The 17,154-nt window shown below is 43.5% G+C and overlaps 1 protein-coding gene across 1 annotated transcript in view; it reads left to right on the top strand.

Annotated features, from left to right (window-relative positions):
• The window catches only part of MERTK (MER proto-oncogene, tyrosine kinase), a 133,624-nt gene extending 117,050 nt beyond the window's left edge, over window positions 1-16,574 (top strand). Inside the window, exons 16-19 of the mRNA XM_021925202.2 lie at window positions 5,868-5,977; window positions 7,896-8,055; window positions 8,727-8,863; window positions 15,559-16,574. Of these exons, the coding sequence (XP_021780894.2) occupies window positions 5,868-5,977; window positions 7,896-8,055; window positions 8,727-8,863; window positions 15,559-16,072 (921 nt within the window). The 3' untranslated portion in view covers window positions 16,073-16,574. The remainder of the gene's footprint in view (window positions 1-5,867; window positions 5,978-7,895; window positions 8,056-8,726; window positions 8,864-15,558) is intronic.
• Window positions 16,575-17,154: the final 580 nt, after the last annotated feature.

Here is a 17,154-nt window from a genome sequence, read left to right as displayed (position 1 = left end):
TTTGTTCTACTTTTTCAGAATTGTTTTAACTGTCCTGGTTTCATTGCCCTTCCATTGAAACTTTAGAATCAGCTTATCTGTCTCTGGCAAAAGTTCTCCTGTAATCTTATATCCTTTTGAACAAAATAACAAGTAAGGGAAACAAGTACACAGACTTTACTGACTGATGAATAGTTTCCATTTGCAAAAAAATACAAGTGTATTTTCAATGATGGAAAATAACTTTCAAGTATTAAAAAGATAAAAAGGAATGTAGTTTCCTATTTTGTTACTTAGTAGCCACAGATAAGATGGAAGACACAAAGTGCATAGACAAACAGAAAAATCAAGCTTTTATTCAGATCTTTTCTTTGCTGCCTGGAACAAATATCTCGTGTTCCTGCTAGAGCAGCGCAAGACTATTATCAGTGTATTTGACACTGTGATGGCCCAATATCAGTGTATTTAAACGTGCTTCTCCAGGAGGGCTTGGGTGCTGGACCCATAGTGCCACTCTACCCAGGGCAGACATCACCGCTGGAGCTGTGCAGGGCAGACAGGCAGATGATGAGACACGACCCCAGGTCTCATGGAGATCGATAGTACAAAGGCAGATAGTCTGTAATAACATATGCATCACACAGCGATGTGAGCAGCCTGCTAGAGCTTCAGGGAACAAACGAGTTCTTACTGGAGAAATGTTTAAAATATTCCACACTGCTGACCGGGCATGGTGGCTCACGCCTGTAAGCCACCTTTGGGACGCCAAAGGTGGGTGGATCACCTGACGTCAGGATGTGTCTGGAGTTGGTTCCTTCGGGTGGGTTCTTGGTCTTGCTGACTTCAAGAATGAAGCCACAGACCTTCGCAGTGAGTGTTACAGCTCTTAAAGGTGGCACGGACCCAAAGAGTGAGCAGCAGCAAGATTTATTGTGAAGAGCGAAAGAACAAAGCTTCTACAGCACAGAAGGGGACTCAAGAAGGTTGCCACTGCTGGCTGGGGGTGGCCAGCTTTTATTCCCTGATTTGTCCCCGCCCACATCCTGCTGATTAGTCCATTTTACAGAGTGCTGATTGGTGCATTTACAATCTGCTAGCTAGACACAGAGTGCTGATTGGTGCATTTTTACAGAGTGCTGATTGGTGCATTTACAATCCTTTTGCTGGACACAGAGCCCTGATTGATGCACTTTTACAGAATGCTGATTGGTGCATTTACAATCATTTAGCTAGACACGGAGCACTGACTGGTGCGTTTACAATCCTGTAGCTGGACAGAAGAGTTCTCCAAGTCCCCACTCGACCCAGGAAGTCCAGCTGGCTTCACCTCTCAAGGAGTTTGAGACTGGCCTGACCAACATGGCGAAACCCCATCTCTACTAAAAACATAAAAATTAGCCGGACATGGTGATGCATGCCTGTAATCCCAGCTACTTGGGATGCTGAGGCAGGAGAATCACTTTAACCCAGGAGGCAGAGGTTGCAGTGAGCTCAGATCGTGTCACTGCACCACTCCAGCCTGGGTGACAGAGCAAGACTTCATCTCAAAAAATAAAAAATAAATTCCACACTGCCATCATGGATTTCCTCAAAAGAGTGGTAGGAGGAGTACAGTGGAAAATTAAGAGAAGCACACAGTCAGGATCAGAATGAGCAAAAACCAAATGATCTGGGAACATACCCATGTTTTGAGAGAAGTAGATTGTCTCACATGGCAACAGCAAAGCAGTGGAAGGATGGGAGAAGGGGTGATAAAACAGGAAAGAGAAGTTGGGGTCAGTGTTTAGGTTCTACAACAAGTAGAATGACTTCACCGGCATGTAATACAAAACCCAACTCAAAATGACTTTCAGCGGAGATACAGAATCTCATGCAATAAAGCCCAGAGGTAGCACAGCTCCAGAGTTGGCCATTTTGTCCTCAACATCATCAAGTGCCCCAAAGTGTTCCACCTTTTTCTGTTCGTCTGCAGCCGGTGCTCCACATGGTTACAAGATAGCAGCTTCTCCAGCATCATGTCCTCACACACCCGTCTCCAGAGATAAAAGAGAGAGGCCTGTCTTTTGTCTTTTCTTTCTCTCTCTCTCCCCTCTCTTTTCCTGGAACAGTGCTTTTTTTTTTTTTTTTAAGATGACAGCTTTATTGAGATACAATTCTCCCATTTAAAGTATTCAATTCAGTGGTTTTCAGTACGGTCACAGGGTTGTGCAACTACTACCACAATCAATTTTAGAACACTTTCATCACCTAAAAACAAAAAGAAAACAAAACCGACCCCATACTCTTCAGCTGTCAGCTCCTAATCCCTTTTACCCTCCTTGTTCCCAGCCCTAAGGAACCATTAAACTTCTCTGTCTCAGTCTCTCTCTCTCCCTATTTTGGACATTTCATTTTAATAGAATCATATACATTTGTAATCTTTTATGACTCGCTTCTTCTACTTAGCATAATGTTTTCAGGGTTCTTCCATGTGATAGCATGTGACAGTATTTTTTTTTTTTTTTTTTTGAGACAGAGTCTGGCTCTGTCGCCCAAGCTGGAGTGCAGTGGCCGGATCTCGGCTCACTGCAAGCTCGGCCTCTCGGGTTTACGCCATTCTCCTGCCTCAGCCTCCCGAGTAGCTGGGACTACAGGTGCCCGCCACCTCGCCCGGCTAGTTTTTTGTATTTTTTAGTAGAGACAGGGTTTCACTGTGTTAGCCAGGATGGTCTCGATCTCCTGACCTCGTGATCCGCCCGTCTCGGCCTCCCAAAGTGCTGGGATTACAGGCTTGAGCCACCGCGCCCAGCCAACAGTATTTTATTCTTATTTATGACTGAATAATAGTCTGTTGAATAGATATACCATGTTTTGGTTATTTATCTGTTGATGGACAGTTGGGTTATATACTTTGGGGCTTTTATGAGTAATGCTATATGAATATTTGGTACAAATTTTTGTGTTGATATATGCTTTACATTATCTTGGGTATATATTAATTGTAGAATTGCTGGGTCGTATGTTAACTTCAATGTTTAACTTTCTGAGAAACTACCAGATAGTTTTCTAACGTAACCACATCATTTTTTGTTCTTACCAGCAACGTGTGAGGGTTCTAGTTTCTCCATGTCCTCACCAACACTTCTTATTATCTGACTTTTAAATTCTAGCCATACCAGTGAGTGTGAAGTGGTATCTCACTATGATTTTGATTTGCATTTCTCTAATGACTAATAACATTGAGCATATTTTTATGTGCTTATTGGCCATTTGTATGTCTTCTTTGAAGAAATGTCTATCTGACCTTTTACGCATTTTTAATGTGACTGTCTTTTTATTATTGGGTTATAAGAGTTCTGTATATATTCTATTTATTTTTATTTATTTGTTTATTTTTTTGAGATGGAGTCTCACTCTGTCACCCAGGCTGGAGTGCATTGGCGTAATCTCAGTTCACTGCAACCTCTGCTTCCCAGGTTCAAGTGATTCTTCTGCCTCAGCCTCCCACATAGCTGGGATTACAGGCATGCACCACCATTCCTGGCAAATTTTGTATTTTTAATAGAGATTGGGTTTCACTATGTTGGCCAGGCTGGTCTCGAACTCCTGACCTCAGATGATCCACCCACCCCAGCCTTCCAAAGTGCTGGGATTACAGGCGTGAGCCACCACACCTGGCCTGAGTTCTGTATGTATTCTAGATATGAGTTCCTATTAGATGGGTGATTTGTAAATATTTTCTTCGTTTTGTGGGTTTCCTGTTCACTTTCTTTGTGGTATTCTTTGAGGCACAAACATTTTTATTTTTGGTGAAGTCCAGTTTTCTTTTTTTCCTTTGGTTGCTTGTGCTTTTGGTGTCATATCTAAGAAACCATTCCCTAATCTAAAGTCGCAAAGATTTGCCCTTATGTTTTCTCCTAAGAATTTTATAGTTTGTGATCTTACATCTAGGTCTTTGATTCATCTTTTGATCATTTGAGTTAATTTCTGTATATGGTTTGAGGTAGAGGTTCAATTTCATTCCTTTGCAGGTGGCCATTCACTTGTCTCAGGAACATTTGTTGAAAAGACTATTTTTCCCTTATTGTCAATGGTCTTGACATCCTTCCTAAAAGTCAGTTGACCATACATGGCTTTATTCTTAAACTTTCTATTTTTTTCCATTGATCTGTATTTTTATCCCAGTACCATACTGTCGTAATTATAGTTGCTTTGTAGTAAGTTTTTAAGTTGGTAAGTTTGAGTCCTCCAACTTTGTACATATTCAAGCTAGTTTTGGCTATTCTCAGTTCCTTGAGTTGCCATATGACTTTTAGGATCAGCTTATCAATTTCTACAAAGAAGCCATCTGGTATTCTGATAGAGCTTATGTTGAATCTCTAGATCAATTTGGGGAGTATTGCTATCATAACAGTATTAAGTCTTCCTATCCATGAACACAGGATATCTTTCCATTTATTTAGATCTTCTTTAATTTCTTTCAATATTTTACAGTTTTCAAAATACAATTTTTACAATTCCTTGTTAACTTTATTTCTAAGTATTTTAATTCTATTGTAAATGAAATTTTCTTAATTTCATTTTCAGATTATTCAGCACCAGTACATAAAAATACTGTTAATTTTTGTGTGTCCATCATGTATCCTACAACCTTGCTGAACTCATTTTTTAATTGTGCTACACAATTATTTTTTACGTGACTTTTGGTCACAGTCTCCAGGAATAACAGAAGTGTTCTAGAAAAAAAACAGCACAAAGGAATACTACCTGATACTCATTGCACCTTCATGAATGACAGTACGATGCAATATTTCTTAGGACCCAAATCCTTTCCTGGAAATTAGTATCCAGAAAACCAAATACCCAAATAATACAGAATAGAGGCAGAAAATTTCCATGCCTGATTTTTAAACAATTCCCTTACTTAAAGATAAAGATTAAGACAGTTCATTTATTTATACAGTATATAATTGATATGTGTCTTGGTTGGAAAATAAAAATCATTAAAAAATACAATGTCTTCATGAGTACCATTTTGTAAAACTCATGTATGGAAAGCAAGCCATGGCAAATCCAGTGCCTCGGGGAGGGTACATAATGGATGGACCCATTCATGACTGCCAGGGACTTGTGCAAATCCTTTTCTGCAGGGCCATGGTTGCACTAAGACACTTAATTACTACATGGAAGTTTTATCAGCCGCCATCCTCATAACTGATTCCAACAGTGACTGGTTTTTCTAACACAGCAATCTAGTTTGATTTTTATAAGCTAGAGAAAATACTAGACTGTTGAAACTTATAGGCAGGCCCTACAGAAACAAAATGAAAATTCCTGAATATGTACTTGTAGTGCTTTGGTCCTGTGATAAGAGGTGAAGACTCTGCTAATTTCTGTTTAGAAGAAACAAGTATCTTTCAAAACATTTCAAAGTAAAATGGTAGCAGATAGGGGTGCCTCATTGGAAACAGCTCATCCTAAGTGGACTTTTCCCCTCCCAAACATGAGACCCCTGCCACACACACGCACCTCGCCGCTGCTGAAGCCAGATCACCTGTCCCTTTCCCTCCTCTGTGCAATGTGTGTGCTCTGTCCCACTCTGAAGGACACAGGGAAGGATCACATTCAACCTCTACCTTATGAAAAGAAAAAATGTCATTCACTGTAAATACTTTTAAAGATGAGGAAAGAGAATATGATGTTTGCCAAGAAGTTTAACGTTTTTTTTTTTTTCATTCCTTTTTAAAAACCTTATTTGTGATATTAGTGATATGGAAATAAAAGATTTGTTTCCTTATTTCATCACTACACCATCATAAATTAAAGCATCCTTTCCCCTTCAGGCAAAACTGCTTGCAAGTTTTCCTTTTTAAAAGATAGTCTTTCTTCTTGTCTCCTCTATCATCTAGCATATTCCTCTGCAGACACTACTGAAGTTCATGATGGACATTGCCCTGGGAATGGAGTATCTGAGCAACAGGAATTTTCTTCATCGAGATTTAGCTGCTCGAAACTGCATGTAAGAGTCCTCGGCTATCCTGGAAGGATTGGGCCCTCATGGTGTCTGGTCTTTGCAGGGATAAGAAGATGACCTGTTCCTGTTTAGATAGGGAAGGAAGCTGCAGTCAGAAGGGTTATGGTGTGGCTTGCTCCGAAGATGGAAATATGGCTGGGTGTTTGGGAGTTTTCATTGCCTCTGCATCTGAGAGTCTGGTTGGCTTCCAAAGCTTTGCCTTATGACTCCAGTTTACCTTCACTCTCTCACTCAGGTAGGAATGCGAGGTGTGACCCCTGTGATCCTTCCCCATGCCATCAGGTAGCTTTGGACCTAGAGTTATGTGCACATCAGCTCCTCTTAAAGACAGCAGTGAAAATCATAAAGGCTTTTCCCTACATTTACACACTTCCTTAGGAAGAAGTTTTGTACTTTGAATACGTGGAAGCTGTCCTTTCACAGCAGACAATGGCTTCATTATACAAGAAATGTGGACTTAAGTTCGCCCCATTTCTTCGCCCTGCTTCAGCAGAGCCATTGTCTGCTGTAAATCTTCAAAAACTGTTACTGTGTCTTGATTTTAAGTTTTTTATTGCAAGAAGAGGGAGTGGTCCTTCAATGGATTTTGTCATTTGTTTTTCTTGGTCAGAGATGTGACAATAGGGCCTGCCCCCTCCCACCTCCCAGCCAGCCCTGCCCCTAGGGTTCCTACCCCTTTCACCTCATTTCTGAAAACCCTAAAGGGGTTTTGGTTTCGTTATTGTTTTTATTTAACTTAATTTTTCCACCATGGAGGGAAAATCATGAAAAGTCTTTTTCCCTTACTATTTCCTTCATGTTTTCCCAGCAGGCAGGGTGACCAGCTTTGTAGTTTACCCTGGCCTGAGGGGTTTCTCAGGACAACGAATTTTCAGTGTAAAAAGTCAGTGTCAGGCAAACAGGGACAAGTTAGTCGCCTTCCCCAGACCACTTTATGTCTATTTCTTTTCCTTCTCTTGCTTTTATTCTTTCTTCTCCTCCTCCTTCTTCTTGTGTAGGAGCTGTTTTAATAGCTTGGGCTACAAATGCAATTGTAGCCCTTTAATTTCTCAGTTAGTTCCTCAAGCACCCACCTGACCATCTTAGCAAGAAGCCCAGCATCTTGTTCTTACTGCATGTAATTCCCCATCTTCTCCAAACTCTCAGGGGGCTTACTTAGTCCACAGGGTCAGTGCCGCTTCCAGACCTCTGGGAGGAAGGCTGCTGGGGTCCTCCATCAGTCCACCAGAGGGCCCTGGTTTTGAGCTACTGCTTTCTGCTCCTGCTATGCTGTGTCTCCATGTTCTCCAGCTGTTTCTAGCCACTGTGCACAGGTGCCCTTGCTGGTCCGCATCCCACACAGATCAGAGTGATGCAAGATTGCATCACTTGAGGTCAGGCGTGGTGGCTCACACCTGTAATCCCAGCACTTTGGAAGGCCAAGGCGGGCAGATCGCTTGAGGTCAGGAGTCCGAGACCAGCCTGGCCAACATGGTGAAACTCCATCTCTACTTAAAAAAAAAAAAAAAAAAAAAAAAATTGCCAGGTGTTGGTAGTGTGTACCTGTAATCCCAGCTACTCGGGAGACTGAGGCAGGAGAATCGCTTGAACCCAGGAGGCGGAGGTTGCTGTGAGCCGAGGTCGTGCCACTGCATTCCAGCCTGGGTGACAGGGCGAGACTCTATCTCAAAAGTCTCAAAAAAAAAAAAAAAAAAAAAAGAAAAGAAAAAATTGCATCACTTGCTCTTACTCTTGCTCTTGCTCTTGCTCTGCCATTGGTCCCAAAGCAGCATGCTCACAGGCTGATGGTGTCTCTGTGTTCTTTTGGTCAATTATCATAAGTGTTTTCACCTGTGTCTGATATAGACCAGTAATTTAAGGCATTGCCTCTGACGCTGCTGAAGACATAACCTGCTCTCTGTAGGTTGCGAGATGACATGACTGTCTGTGTTGCGGACTTCGGCCTCTCTAAGAAGATTTACAGCGGCGATTACTACCGCCAAGGCCGCATTGCTAAGATGCCTGTTAAATGGATCGCCATAGAAAGTCTTGCAGACCGAGTCTACACGAGTAAAAGTGACGTGGTGCGTACACAGCTTTGATTCAGGGGCCCCACGGTGCAAAGAGGAGGGCACATTGGAAGAAATGACTTCGGCTGGTGTGGCAAGACATTTTACTCTTTGATAAACTGAGGATTGGGAGCTTGCTCAGACCTGTCTTTTCTGTCTTACCAGATACTTTAATGCAGGTGAAACAGAGGTTCTGGTGAAGTGTCCTGACATTCAGAAGATGTGTGCTTTGCGAAAGTCGTTAGTTTCTTCCCATTTTTCCTTGCTGTCGAGGGATGACTCATGGCCCACAACGAGGATATTTCATAGTCACATTAAATTGGATGGGTTCATCCGGTGGCTCTTGGCACCTAGATGCTATATGAAAGGTGCTGTGTAATTACGCCCTTGACCCGAGATTAGGGAAAGAAAGCACCTCACAACCACAGTGGAAGAGAGCATTAAGACGACGTGTGACGAGGCTGTTTCTGCCTTTGCCAGATTTCCCAGAACAGCTTTTGTAGAAGTGGGGAACTGTGACACTCCAACCCCACGTTATTGCGGCGTTGGGAGAGCAGTGCGTCTCACACATAATTGCCAGCTTTGTGCATGATCATCAGTGTTTAGGGAAATGGCCTTTGCCAGTGAAAAGGTCCATTCAGGCTTTGTGGAAAGGCTTGCATCCTAACTTGTTGCTTTGTTCCCAGTGGGCATTTGGCGTGACCATGTGGGAAATAGCTACGCGGGGAATGACTCCCTATCCCGGGGTCCAGAACCATGAGATGTATGACTATCTTCTCCATGGACACAGGCTGAAGCAGCCCGAGGACTGCCTGGATGAACTGTGAGTGGGCTTCTCCGTCTCCCTTCCATACTCTGCATGGGGCAGCCACTTGGCTCTGCAGTGACCTCGGAAACACAGCCATGGGAGGGGAACGGGACTGCTGTTAGCCAGATGGGCATGTGCAGAGGGGTGGCACCCGCAGACACCCCAGGCCAGGAGCCATTCCTGATGTGGCAGACAGTGTGTGGTATCTCCAGTGAGCCCACTGAGGCTCACTCATCCAAAGGGCCTCAGCCTCGAAGGACGGGCACTGTCAAGATAAGGCAACGGCACCGGTCCTAAAATTCCTTACACACCTCTAGGAAATATATCCACAGAGAACAGGTTTGCCTTATAGTGCCTGAGGTCCTTGAATGATTCCTCACCCTCTTTGGGTCCAGTTATCCTTTTCCTTCTATGTAGCGTTTCAGACACTCCACTCACAGTAGTATCCTTCATCAGGAAACTGAGAAGTCTAAACCGGTGACTTTGGGATCGGGCTGCTCATCAGAATCTCCTGGGAGATAGTCTAACAATACAATTCCTCGGCCCTGTTCCTGGAAATTATGATGCTTTCGGTACAAAGTGGGCCCAGAGATGTGTGTTTTGGAATGCTCCCTGGGGCTGGGCGCAGTGACTCAGGCCTGTTATCCCAGCACTTTGGGAGGCCAAAGAGAGAGGATCGTTTGAGCCCAGGAGTTCAAGACACAGCCTGGGCAACATAGTGAGACCCTGTCTTTATTAAAAAATAATAAAATAAAATAGTCCCTGAGAGATCATATGTTTAGACAGGAGAAAGAACCACCAGCTGTGACACACACACAGCACACATCCCATCCTAACAGGGCCCCCATCTTTAAGGCCAAGCAGTATGGGGAGGAGACCCAGGCCTCGGAGTTAATAAGCCAGGCTCTGCTTCCTTTTTTTTTTTTTTTTTTTCTTTTTTGAGACGGAGTCTCGCTCTGTCACCCAGGCTGGAGTGCAGTGGCCGGATCTCAGCTCACTGCAAGCTCTGCCTCCCGGGTTTACGCCATTCTCCTGCCTCAGCCTCCCGAGTAGCTGGGACCACAGGCGCCCGCCACCTCGCCCGGCTAGTTTTTTGTATTTTTTTAGTAGAGACAGGGTTTCACCGTGTTAGCCAGGATGGTCTCGATCTCCTGACCTTGTGATCCGCCCGTCTCGGCCTCCCAAAGTGCTGGGATTACAGGCTTGAGCCACCGCAGGCTCTGCTTCCTAACTGGCCCTGTGAGTGGCCATGGCAATTAATCTCCCCCAAGCACTTTGCTGACCTTATTAAAATAATTTCTTGTGGCAATTCCGGTAGCTTGGTGATGGGGATTTGAACCTTCCTAATGGGGAGTCTCCTCCCTGTATAATAAGGGCCACGGACTTGGAGAGGGGCATTCTCACCATATTTAGTGAGAACATTTCAGGACTGTGGGCCTGCGCTGGCTCTGTCATGGAGTGCCATGCCTGGGCTAGAATAGGTGAGTGTGGACAGCACCCTCCCTACACACACACACACACACATACACCCTGCTACCTCACATGGGAGAGAGAGCCTGGGTCCATGGCAGCACCCTCCCTAGACACACACACACACACACACACACACACACACACAGGCCCTGCTGCCTCACATAGGGGAGAGAGCCTGGATCCATTTGCCCACAGGCCTCCCAGGTCCCTTCTAAGCCAAAAAGAAGGAAACTGTTTTAATCAGAGCCTCGTGCTGTTGGTAGTGGTTGGTGGTTTTTATTGTGGTGGTAGATGTATAACATTAAGAAGAGAAACAAGCACTGTAAATCCTTTAAAACATCCTGAAATGCTAATACAATTAGTTCTAGGGTTTCATGGTAGTTTTTAAAAGTGCCATGTTTATGAAGTGCCTGCTTCTGAAAATAAGGAAGCGTTTCAGTCAAACAGTATTGACTATGGAAAGAGTTTTGTTGCAGTTTCTTTCTTGGCTTTCCTTGCCCACCAAAAAGTAGTTGATATTTGCAGTGATTATGTTGGGTCTTAGCAAGGTCTAAGCTGTGTCACGTTGTGGTTTTTAGAGCCAAAACAAGCGAATGCTGAGTTGGTTTTCTGTGAGACATTTTAGGGGACAAAGCAGCAGAGTCAGCACACGCCGTGTGGCTAGGGAAGTCAGGCACAAAGGGGCAAATCTGCCCCTACCCCCGCCTCCTGTGGGGCCCATGCACTGGGTTTGCTAAGGGGGCTGTGGCTGTGCTGTGGCCTCGGGCCCTCATGAGCCAGGCTTTCTTCCATCTCCTCTCGAATCTACATGCTGGGTAACAACAGCATCCCCCAAAGAGGCCTCTGTTCCATTTCTGAGACATTTCCTTTGAAAAATGAACTCAGGCTGAGTGCAGTGGCTCATGCCCGTAATCCCAGCACTTTGGGAGGCCGAGGTGGGCGGATCACGAGTTCAGGAGATCGAGACCATCCTGGTGAACACAGTGAAACCGTCTCTACTGAAAATACAGAAAAATTCACCGGGCTTGCTGGCGGGCGCCTGTGGTCCCAGCTTCTCGGGAGGCTGAGGCAGGAGAATGGCGTGAACCTGGGAGGCAGCGGAGCTTGCAGTGAGCGGAGATCGCGCCACTGCACTCCAGCCTGGGTGACAGAGTGAGACTCCATCTCAAAAAAAAAAAAAAGAAAGAAAAATAAACTCAGGCTGAGTGCAGTGACTCATGCCTGTAATCCTAGCACTTTGGGAGGCCAAGGCAGGAGGATTGCTTGAGGCCAGGAATTTGAAATCAGCCTGGGCAACATAGTGAGACCCCATCTCTACAAAAAATAAACACAATTAGCTGGATGTTGCAGGGCATGCCTGTAGTCCCAGCTGCTCAGGAGGTGGGAGGATCGCTTGAGTTTAGGAGATGGAGGCTGCAGTAAGCTATGACTGTGCCACCACACTCCAGCCTGGGAAACAGAGCAAGATCCTGTCTCAAAAAAAAGAAACAACAACAACAACAACAAAAAAAAAAACCAAAAAACAAATCTAAAGTGTTTCACACGATGGCTGAAATAGTCAACGTGAGGGAAAGGTCAGTGACTCTTCTTCTTAGTGAAGGAGGCGGAGGTCACAGATGAGAGCAGGGGCCATGTGTCAGATGGACTGGCACTGCCGCCGACTGTCGGCGTGACTTCAGTCAGTTCCTCTCCTCTCCAGGCCTCAGCTGCCCTGTCTGTGAGTGCAACTGCATCTCTTCCTTCGTGGGGCTGCAGTGAGGAGTAAACAGTTAGGGCCCATCAGCCCACACACAGCTGGCACTTTGCTGGTCATGTTCCACCTGCATCAGCCACCGTGAAGCTGCAGTTGCGCAGACTCAGGGGCTCCTCTCCAGGACTCACCTGATGCCCATCCCAGCACCACCCTCGCGCTTCACACACATGACCAGCCTAGCATTGCCCTCATACTCTTATTCATCCTGGCACCCAGGACCTGGCATGTTGGCTGGCACAGAGCTGGCCCTGCCTCTTGCCTGCTGCCTGTCTGCCCCAAGGACCCCAGCTTACACCCACCTTCTCCATCTCAGAAACCCTCTTCTATCCATTGACCTATCCCTCCCTCCACTGCCACCTGAGGCATCTGAGATCTGGAGAAGGGACAAGGTGGGAGTCACGGTGGGCTGAGTGGCAGAGCTGGGTAGATACTGGCTAGCACAGTGGAAGCACAGCTGATAGGAGATGGGCATCATTTCCCTGTGCAGAATTGCAGCCCTGCACTCGGTCATCCTCAGGGCCAGGAGCAAAGCAGGTGCTTGAAAAATATGAGTAAAGTCATACATTTACAAATTTTATAAATTCACATCATTGCATTTAATTGTGATAAAATATACATAACAAAATGGACTCTCCTAACCAGTGTGCACAACTCAGTGGCGTGAAGTACATTCACACTGTTGTATAACCATCACCACCATCTATCTCCAAAACTCTTCTTATCTTATAAAACTGAAACTCTCTACCCATTAAACGAATCCCATTCTTTCCTCCCCACAGCCCCTGGCAACCTATATGATCACATCTTTTATAAAATCTCAACAGAAAAATACAAATAACCATTTACAAAAGCAATTACCAAACTTATTTTTCTTTCCATCCATACAATTTTATAAAATCTAAATCACTAAATATCACAGCCTTCCTATGACTTATCAGATGGGGGCTTCTTGTTAATCTCCTTGGTCTACTACTATGAAATTGCCCTTTTGTGGGAGTAGGTTAGACAGCATACATGTTCACCATGTCTTTAAAAGTCATATTTATATTTTTATACATTTGATAAGATATTGAATATAAAAGGAAAAAAAGTTTCAAAGTGATATTGATACTATTCTACTTGGAAATAAAGATAAATTATTTAAACACTTTCTCCTAAGACATGAAATAAATGAAAGTAAGTTAAATACCACAGCCTCTTGATGAAATAATGAAAAGGAGATTATGTCCCTGAGAACAGAATGTCTCAAAGCTCATCTCAGATGGCAAACGATCAAGGAGGCCTTGTGGAAAACGGAGTCATGCAAATTGACTTATGCCTGAAAACCTCAAAAATAAAAACAGAAACTGTCTGTCAAGTCTAAGTGACCATCTAAAGAAGGTAAGACAGGGAAACAAGAAAGAACCCCCAAGCCTGAGATGAGAACAAGGATTGTGAGGCAGGGAAGTGCGCCGTGCCATTGTCTCAGCCTACATTCAGGATCAAGCTCTTTACATGCATGGCGCTTTGCCAGCCTCCACCTTCCGGATGCATGTGCAAGTGTTGATAAAGGCTGGTCCAGTGGACAGATGAAAAGATATTATACATCTACGTGAATGAGAGCTGCATGTTGTGTGTGAAGTACCGTGTTCGTAGAATTCGCCAAAGGTTCTCTAGGCTGTCACTAAATGTCAATATGGAAATTGCATATTTCTGTTCATGAGATGCCAGTCATTTATTGCATGGGTCAGATGATTTGAATTTGGGTCATTTTTTTGTCCGGTGACATATGAATTATCAGTTTCTCAAAACAGAAAGGAATCAAAATGAAATGATGCCTAGGCATGCTGGTGTGCACCTGTAATTCCAGCTACTCTGGAGGCTGAGGCAGAAGACCACTTGAGCCCAGGAGTTCAGGGGTCCTCGACCAGCCTGGGCAAAATAGCAAGACTTTGTCTTATTTAAAAAAAAATATATATATATATATTTTTAAATTATATATGTGCATATGTGTGTGCATATATATGTGCATATATATATGCACATTTATATATATACACATATACACACACACACATACATATATATATGTGTACACACACACACATTTCAGGGTCAGGCACATTAATTGGCATGTATGTGTATGTGTGTGTGTATATCTATGTGTATATGTATATATTATAATTGAGAGTCCTGACATTTCAGGGCCAGGCATATTAATTGGCATGCATATATATGTGTGTGTGTGTGTATATCTATATGTATATGTATATATTATAATTGATAGTCCTCACATTTCAGGGCCAGGCATATTAATTGGCATGCATATATATATGTGTGTGTGTATATATATATGCCATATATGTGTATGTGTATATATATGCACCGTATGTGTGTGGGTGTATATATATATGCCATATATGTGTATGTGTATATATATGCACCGTATATGTGTGTGTGTGTATATATATGTCATATATATGTGTGTGTATATATATATGCCATATATGTGTGTGTGTCCCATACTGGTCTATCAATTTTAAGAAAAGAAACATTTTTAATGAAATGATGATATAACTTACTCTTCATCTCAGCCTATTGATTCCTATTTGTCATCTGTCTTACTGTGCTCCATTAAATGTCCCTCCATTGGAATTATTGACTATATTAGACACTGGGATGAAAAAACCACCCAGAAGAGAGTTGTCCTCTATAAAACAAAGCGGAGGGGGTTGTGAGGAGCACTTGGATGCAGGAGTTGTCCAATCTGAATCTGAATCCCTGGCTACCCACATGGCCATGGCACGTTCTGTAATGTCCCTGAGCCCACTGTCATCTTTATTACAAAGTGACAATAACAGGGTTGTTGAGAAGACTAGATGGAGTGATACACAGCACACAACTACCCCCTGCCCTTACCCCTACTCCTGACCTTCTTAGCCCTAGCCCCAGGGCCCCAACTAACTCAGCTGTCCTGGTAACAACTCAGTTTGATGGCATAGGACAGCGGTCGGCAAGCTTTTCCTATAAAGTGCCAAAGAGCAAATATTTTTGGCTTTGCAGGCCTTTTAGCACCTGCTCAACTCTGCCATTGTGACATAAGAAGTCATAGACAATGTGTAAACAAATAAGGATAGCCGTGTTCCAATAAAACTTTATTTACAAAGCAGACAGTGGGGTGGATTTGGCTCGTGAGCCATAGTTTGCCAGCCGCTGTATAAAGAAAGAGACCTAAATACTCCTTGTCTGCAAAGTTAGATATAATTGCCATATATGTGCTCTCTTCCTAGGAACAGAGTCACTTTTTTGTCAAATACCATGGAAGATTTACAAAAGTTGTATAAAAAGTTGTATGAGGCCACCAAAAAAGTCTCAATAATTTTTATAAAAAGTTGAATGAATGCTGATTAAAATATGATAAAGATTCTGTAAAAACAAAGGCATGGATTGCACAAAGAGATGGGTGCTGTGCTGGGAGCTAATCCACTTCTTTTTAACTTTTCAGGTATGAAATAATGTACTCTTGCTGGAGAACCGATCCCCTGGACCGCCCGACCTTTTCAGTATTGAGGCTGCAGCTAGAAAAACTCTTAGAAAGTTTGCCCGACGTTCGGAACCAAGCAGACGTCATTTACATCAACACACAGTTGCTGGAGAGCTCTGAGGGCCTGGCCGAGGGCTCCACGCTTGCTCCACTGGACTTGAACATTGACCCTGACTCTATAATTGCCTCCTGCAGTCCCTGCGCTGCCATCAGCGTGGTCACAGCAGAAATTCATGACAGCAAACCTCATGAAGGACGGTACATCCTGAATGGGGGCAGTGAGGAGTGGGAAGATCTGACTTCTGCCGCCTCTGCTGCAGTCACAGCTGAAAAGAACAGTGTTTTACCGGGGGAGAGACTTGTTAGGAATGGGGTCCCCTGGTCCCACTCGAGCACGCTGCCCTTGGGAAGCTCACTGCCTGATGAACTTTTGTTTGCTGACGACTCCTCAGAAAGCTCAGAAGTCCTGATGTGAGGAGAGTTGCGGGGAGACATTCCAAAACTCAAGCCAATTCTTCTGCTCTAGGAGAATCCAGTTGTACCTGATGTTTTTGGTATTTGTCTTCCTTACCAAGTGAACTCCATGGCCCCAAAGCACCAGATGAATGTTGTCAAGTAAGCTGTCATTAAAAATACATAATATATATTTATTTAAAGAGAAAAAAGTATGTGTATATCATGGAAAAAGACAAGGATATTTTAATAAAACATTACTTATTTCACTTATCTTGCATATCTTAAAATGAAGCTTCAGCTGCTCCTTGATATTAACATTTGTACAGAGTCGAAGTTGCTTTTTCAAGTTCTTTTCTTTTTCATGACTATGAAATGTAAAAATATTTGTACAATGAAATGCCATATTTAACTTGGCTTCTGGTCTTGATGTATTTGATGAGAATGATTCATTCAATGTTGCAAGTTTTATAATGGATTAATTTTCTGATACGGCTTCCTAATAAAATAGGAATAAGGAAGGATATGTTGAACTTACTTGACTTGAAAGACAGCGGTCGGCGGCGGCCTTTGCAATGGAATTCTCTTAATGCCTGGCTCTTGGGGCAATTGCTCTGACCATTCTTGGCATTGCTTTCTAAAGATATGGTAAAACCACACCACGGTCTGTAGATAAGGAACAAAAAATATTAAAGGATTGAAAAATACAAATCTGAATGGAAAGATTTAAAATCAGCTGAAGAAGAGAATCTGGCAGGTGAAGCACTTCTCTGTTTGGGAGGCGTAGCTCATGGGAGGTAGGCATGGGAGTGGGGCAGGGCAGAGCTGAGCTCACGTCCTGCCTCTGCCACTTCGTAATAGCCATCATTTGTAGAATACTTGTTATTTTTCAGGAACTTTATGTGAACCGTCCTATTTAATCTTTATGTCATTATAACATGGGTACCAGTGCCATCATCATGTATGAGCCAAGAAATCCAGGCTTAGAGAGCCTGAATAACCCTGCTTGCAGCCCACATCTAAACAGTGGGGGAGCCAGAATTTAGAACATCTGATTCTGGTTAGTTCTATGAATGTGATTTGGGGGTTGTATTAGTCCATTCT

Source organism: Papio anubis, chromosome 14, assembly GCF_008728515.1.
Source record: "Papio anubis isolate 15944 chromosome 14, Panubis1.0, whole genome shotgun sequence".
Lineage (NCBI taxonomy): Eukaryota > Metazoa > Chordata > Mammalia > Primates > Cercopithecidae > Papio > Papio anubis.
The sequence above is the reverse complement of the archived record's forward strand: the minus strand, read 5'-3'. Positions and strand labels throughout refer to the sequence as shown.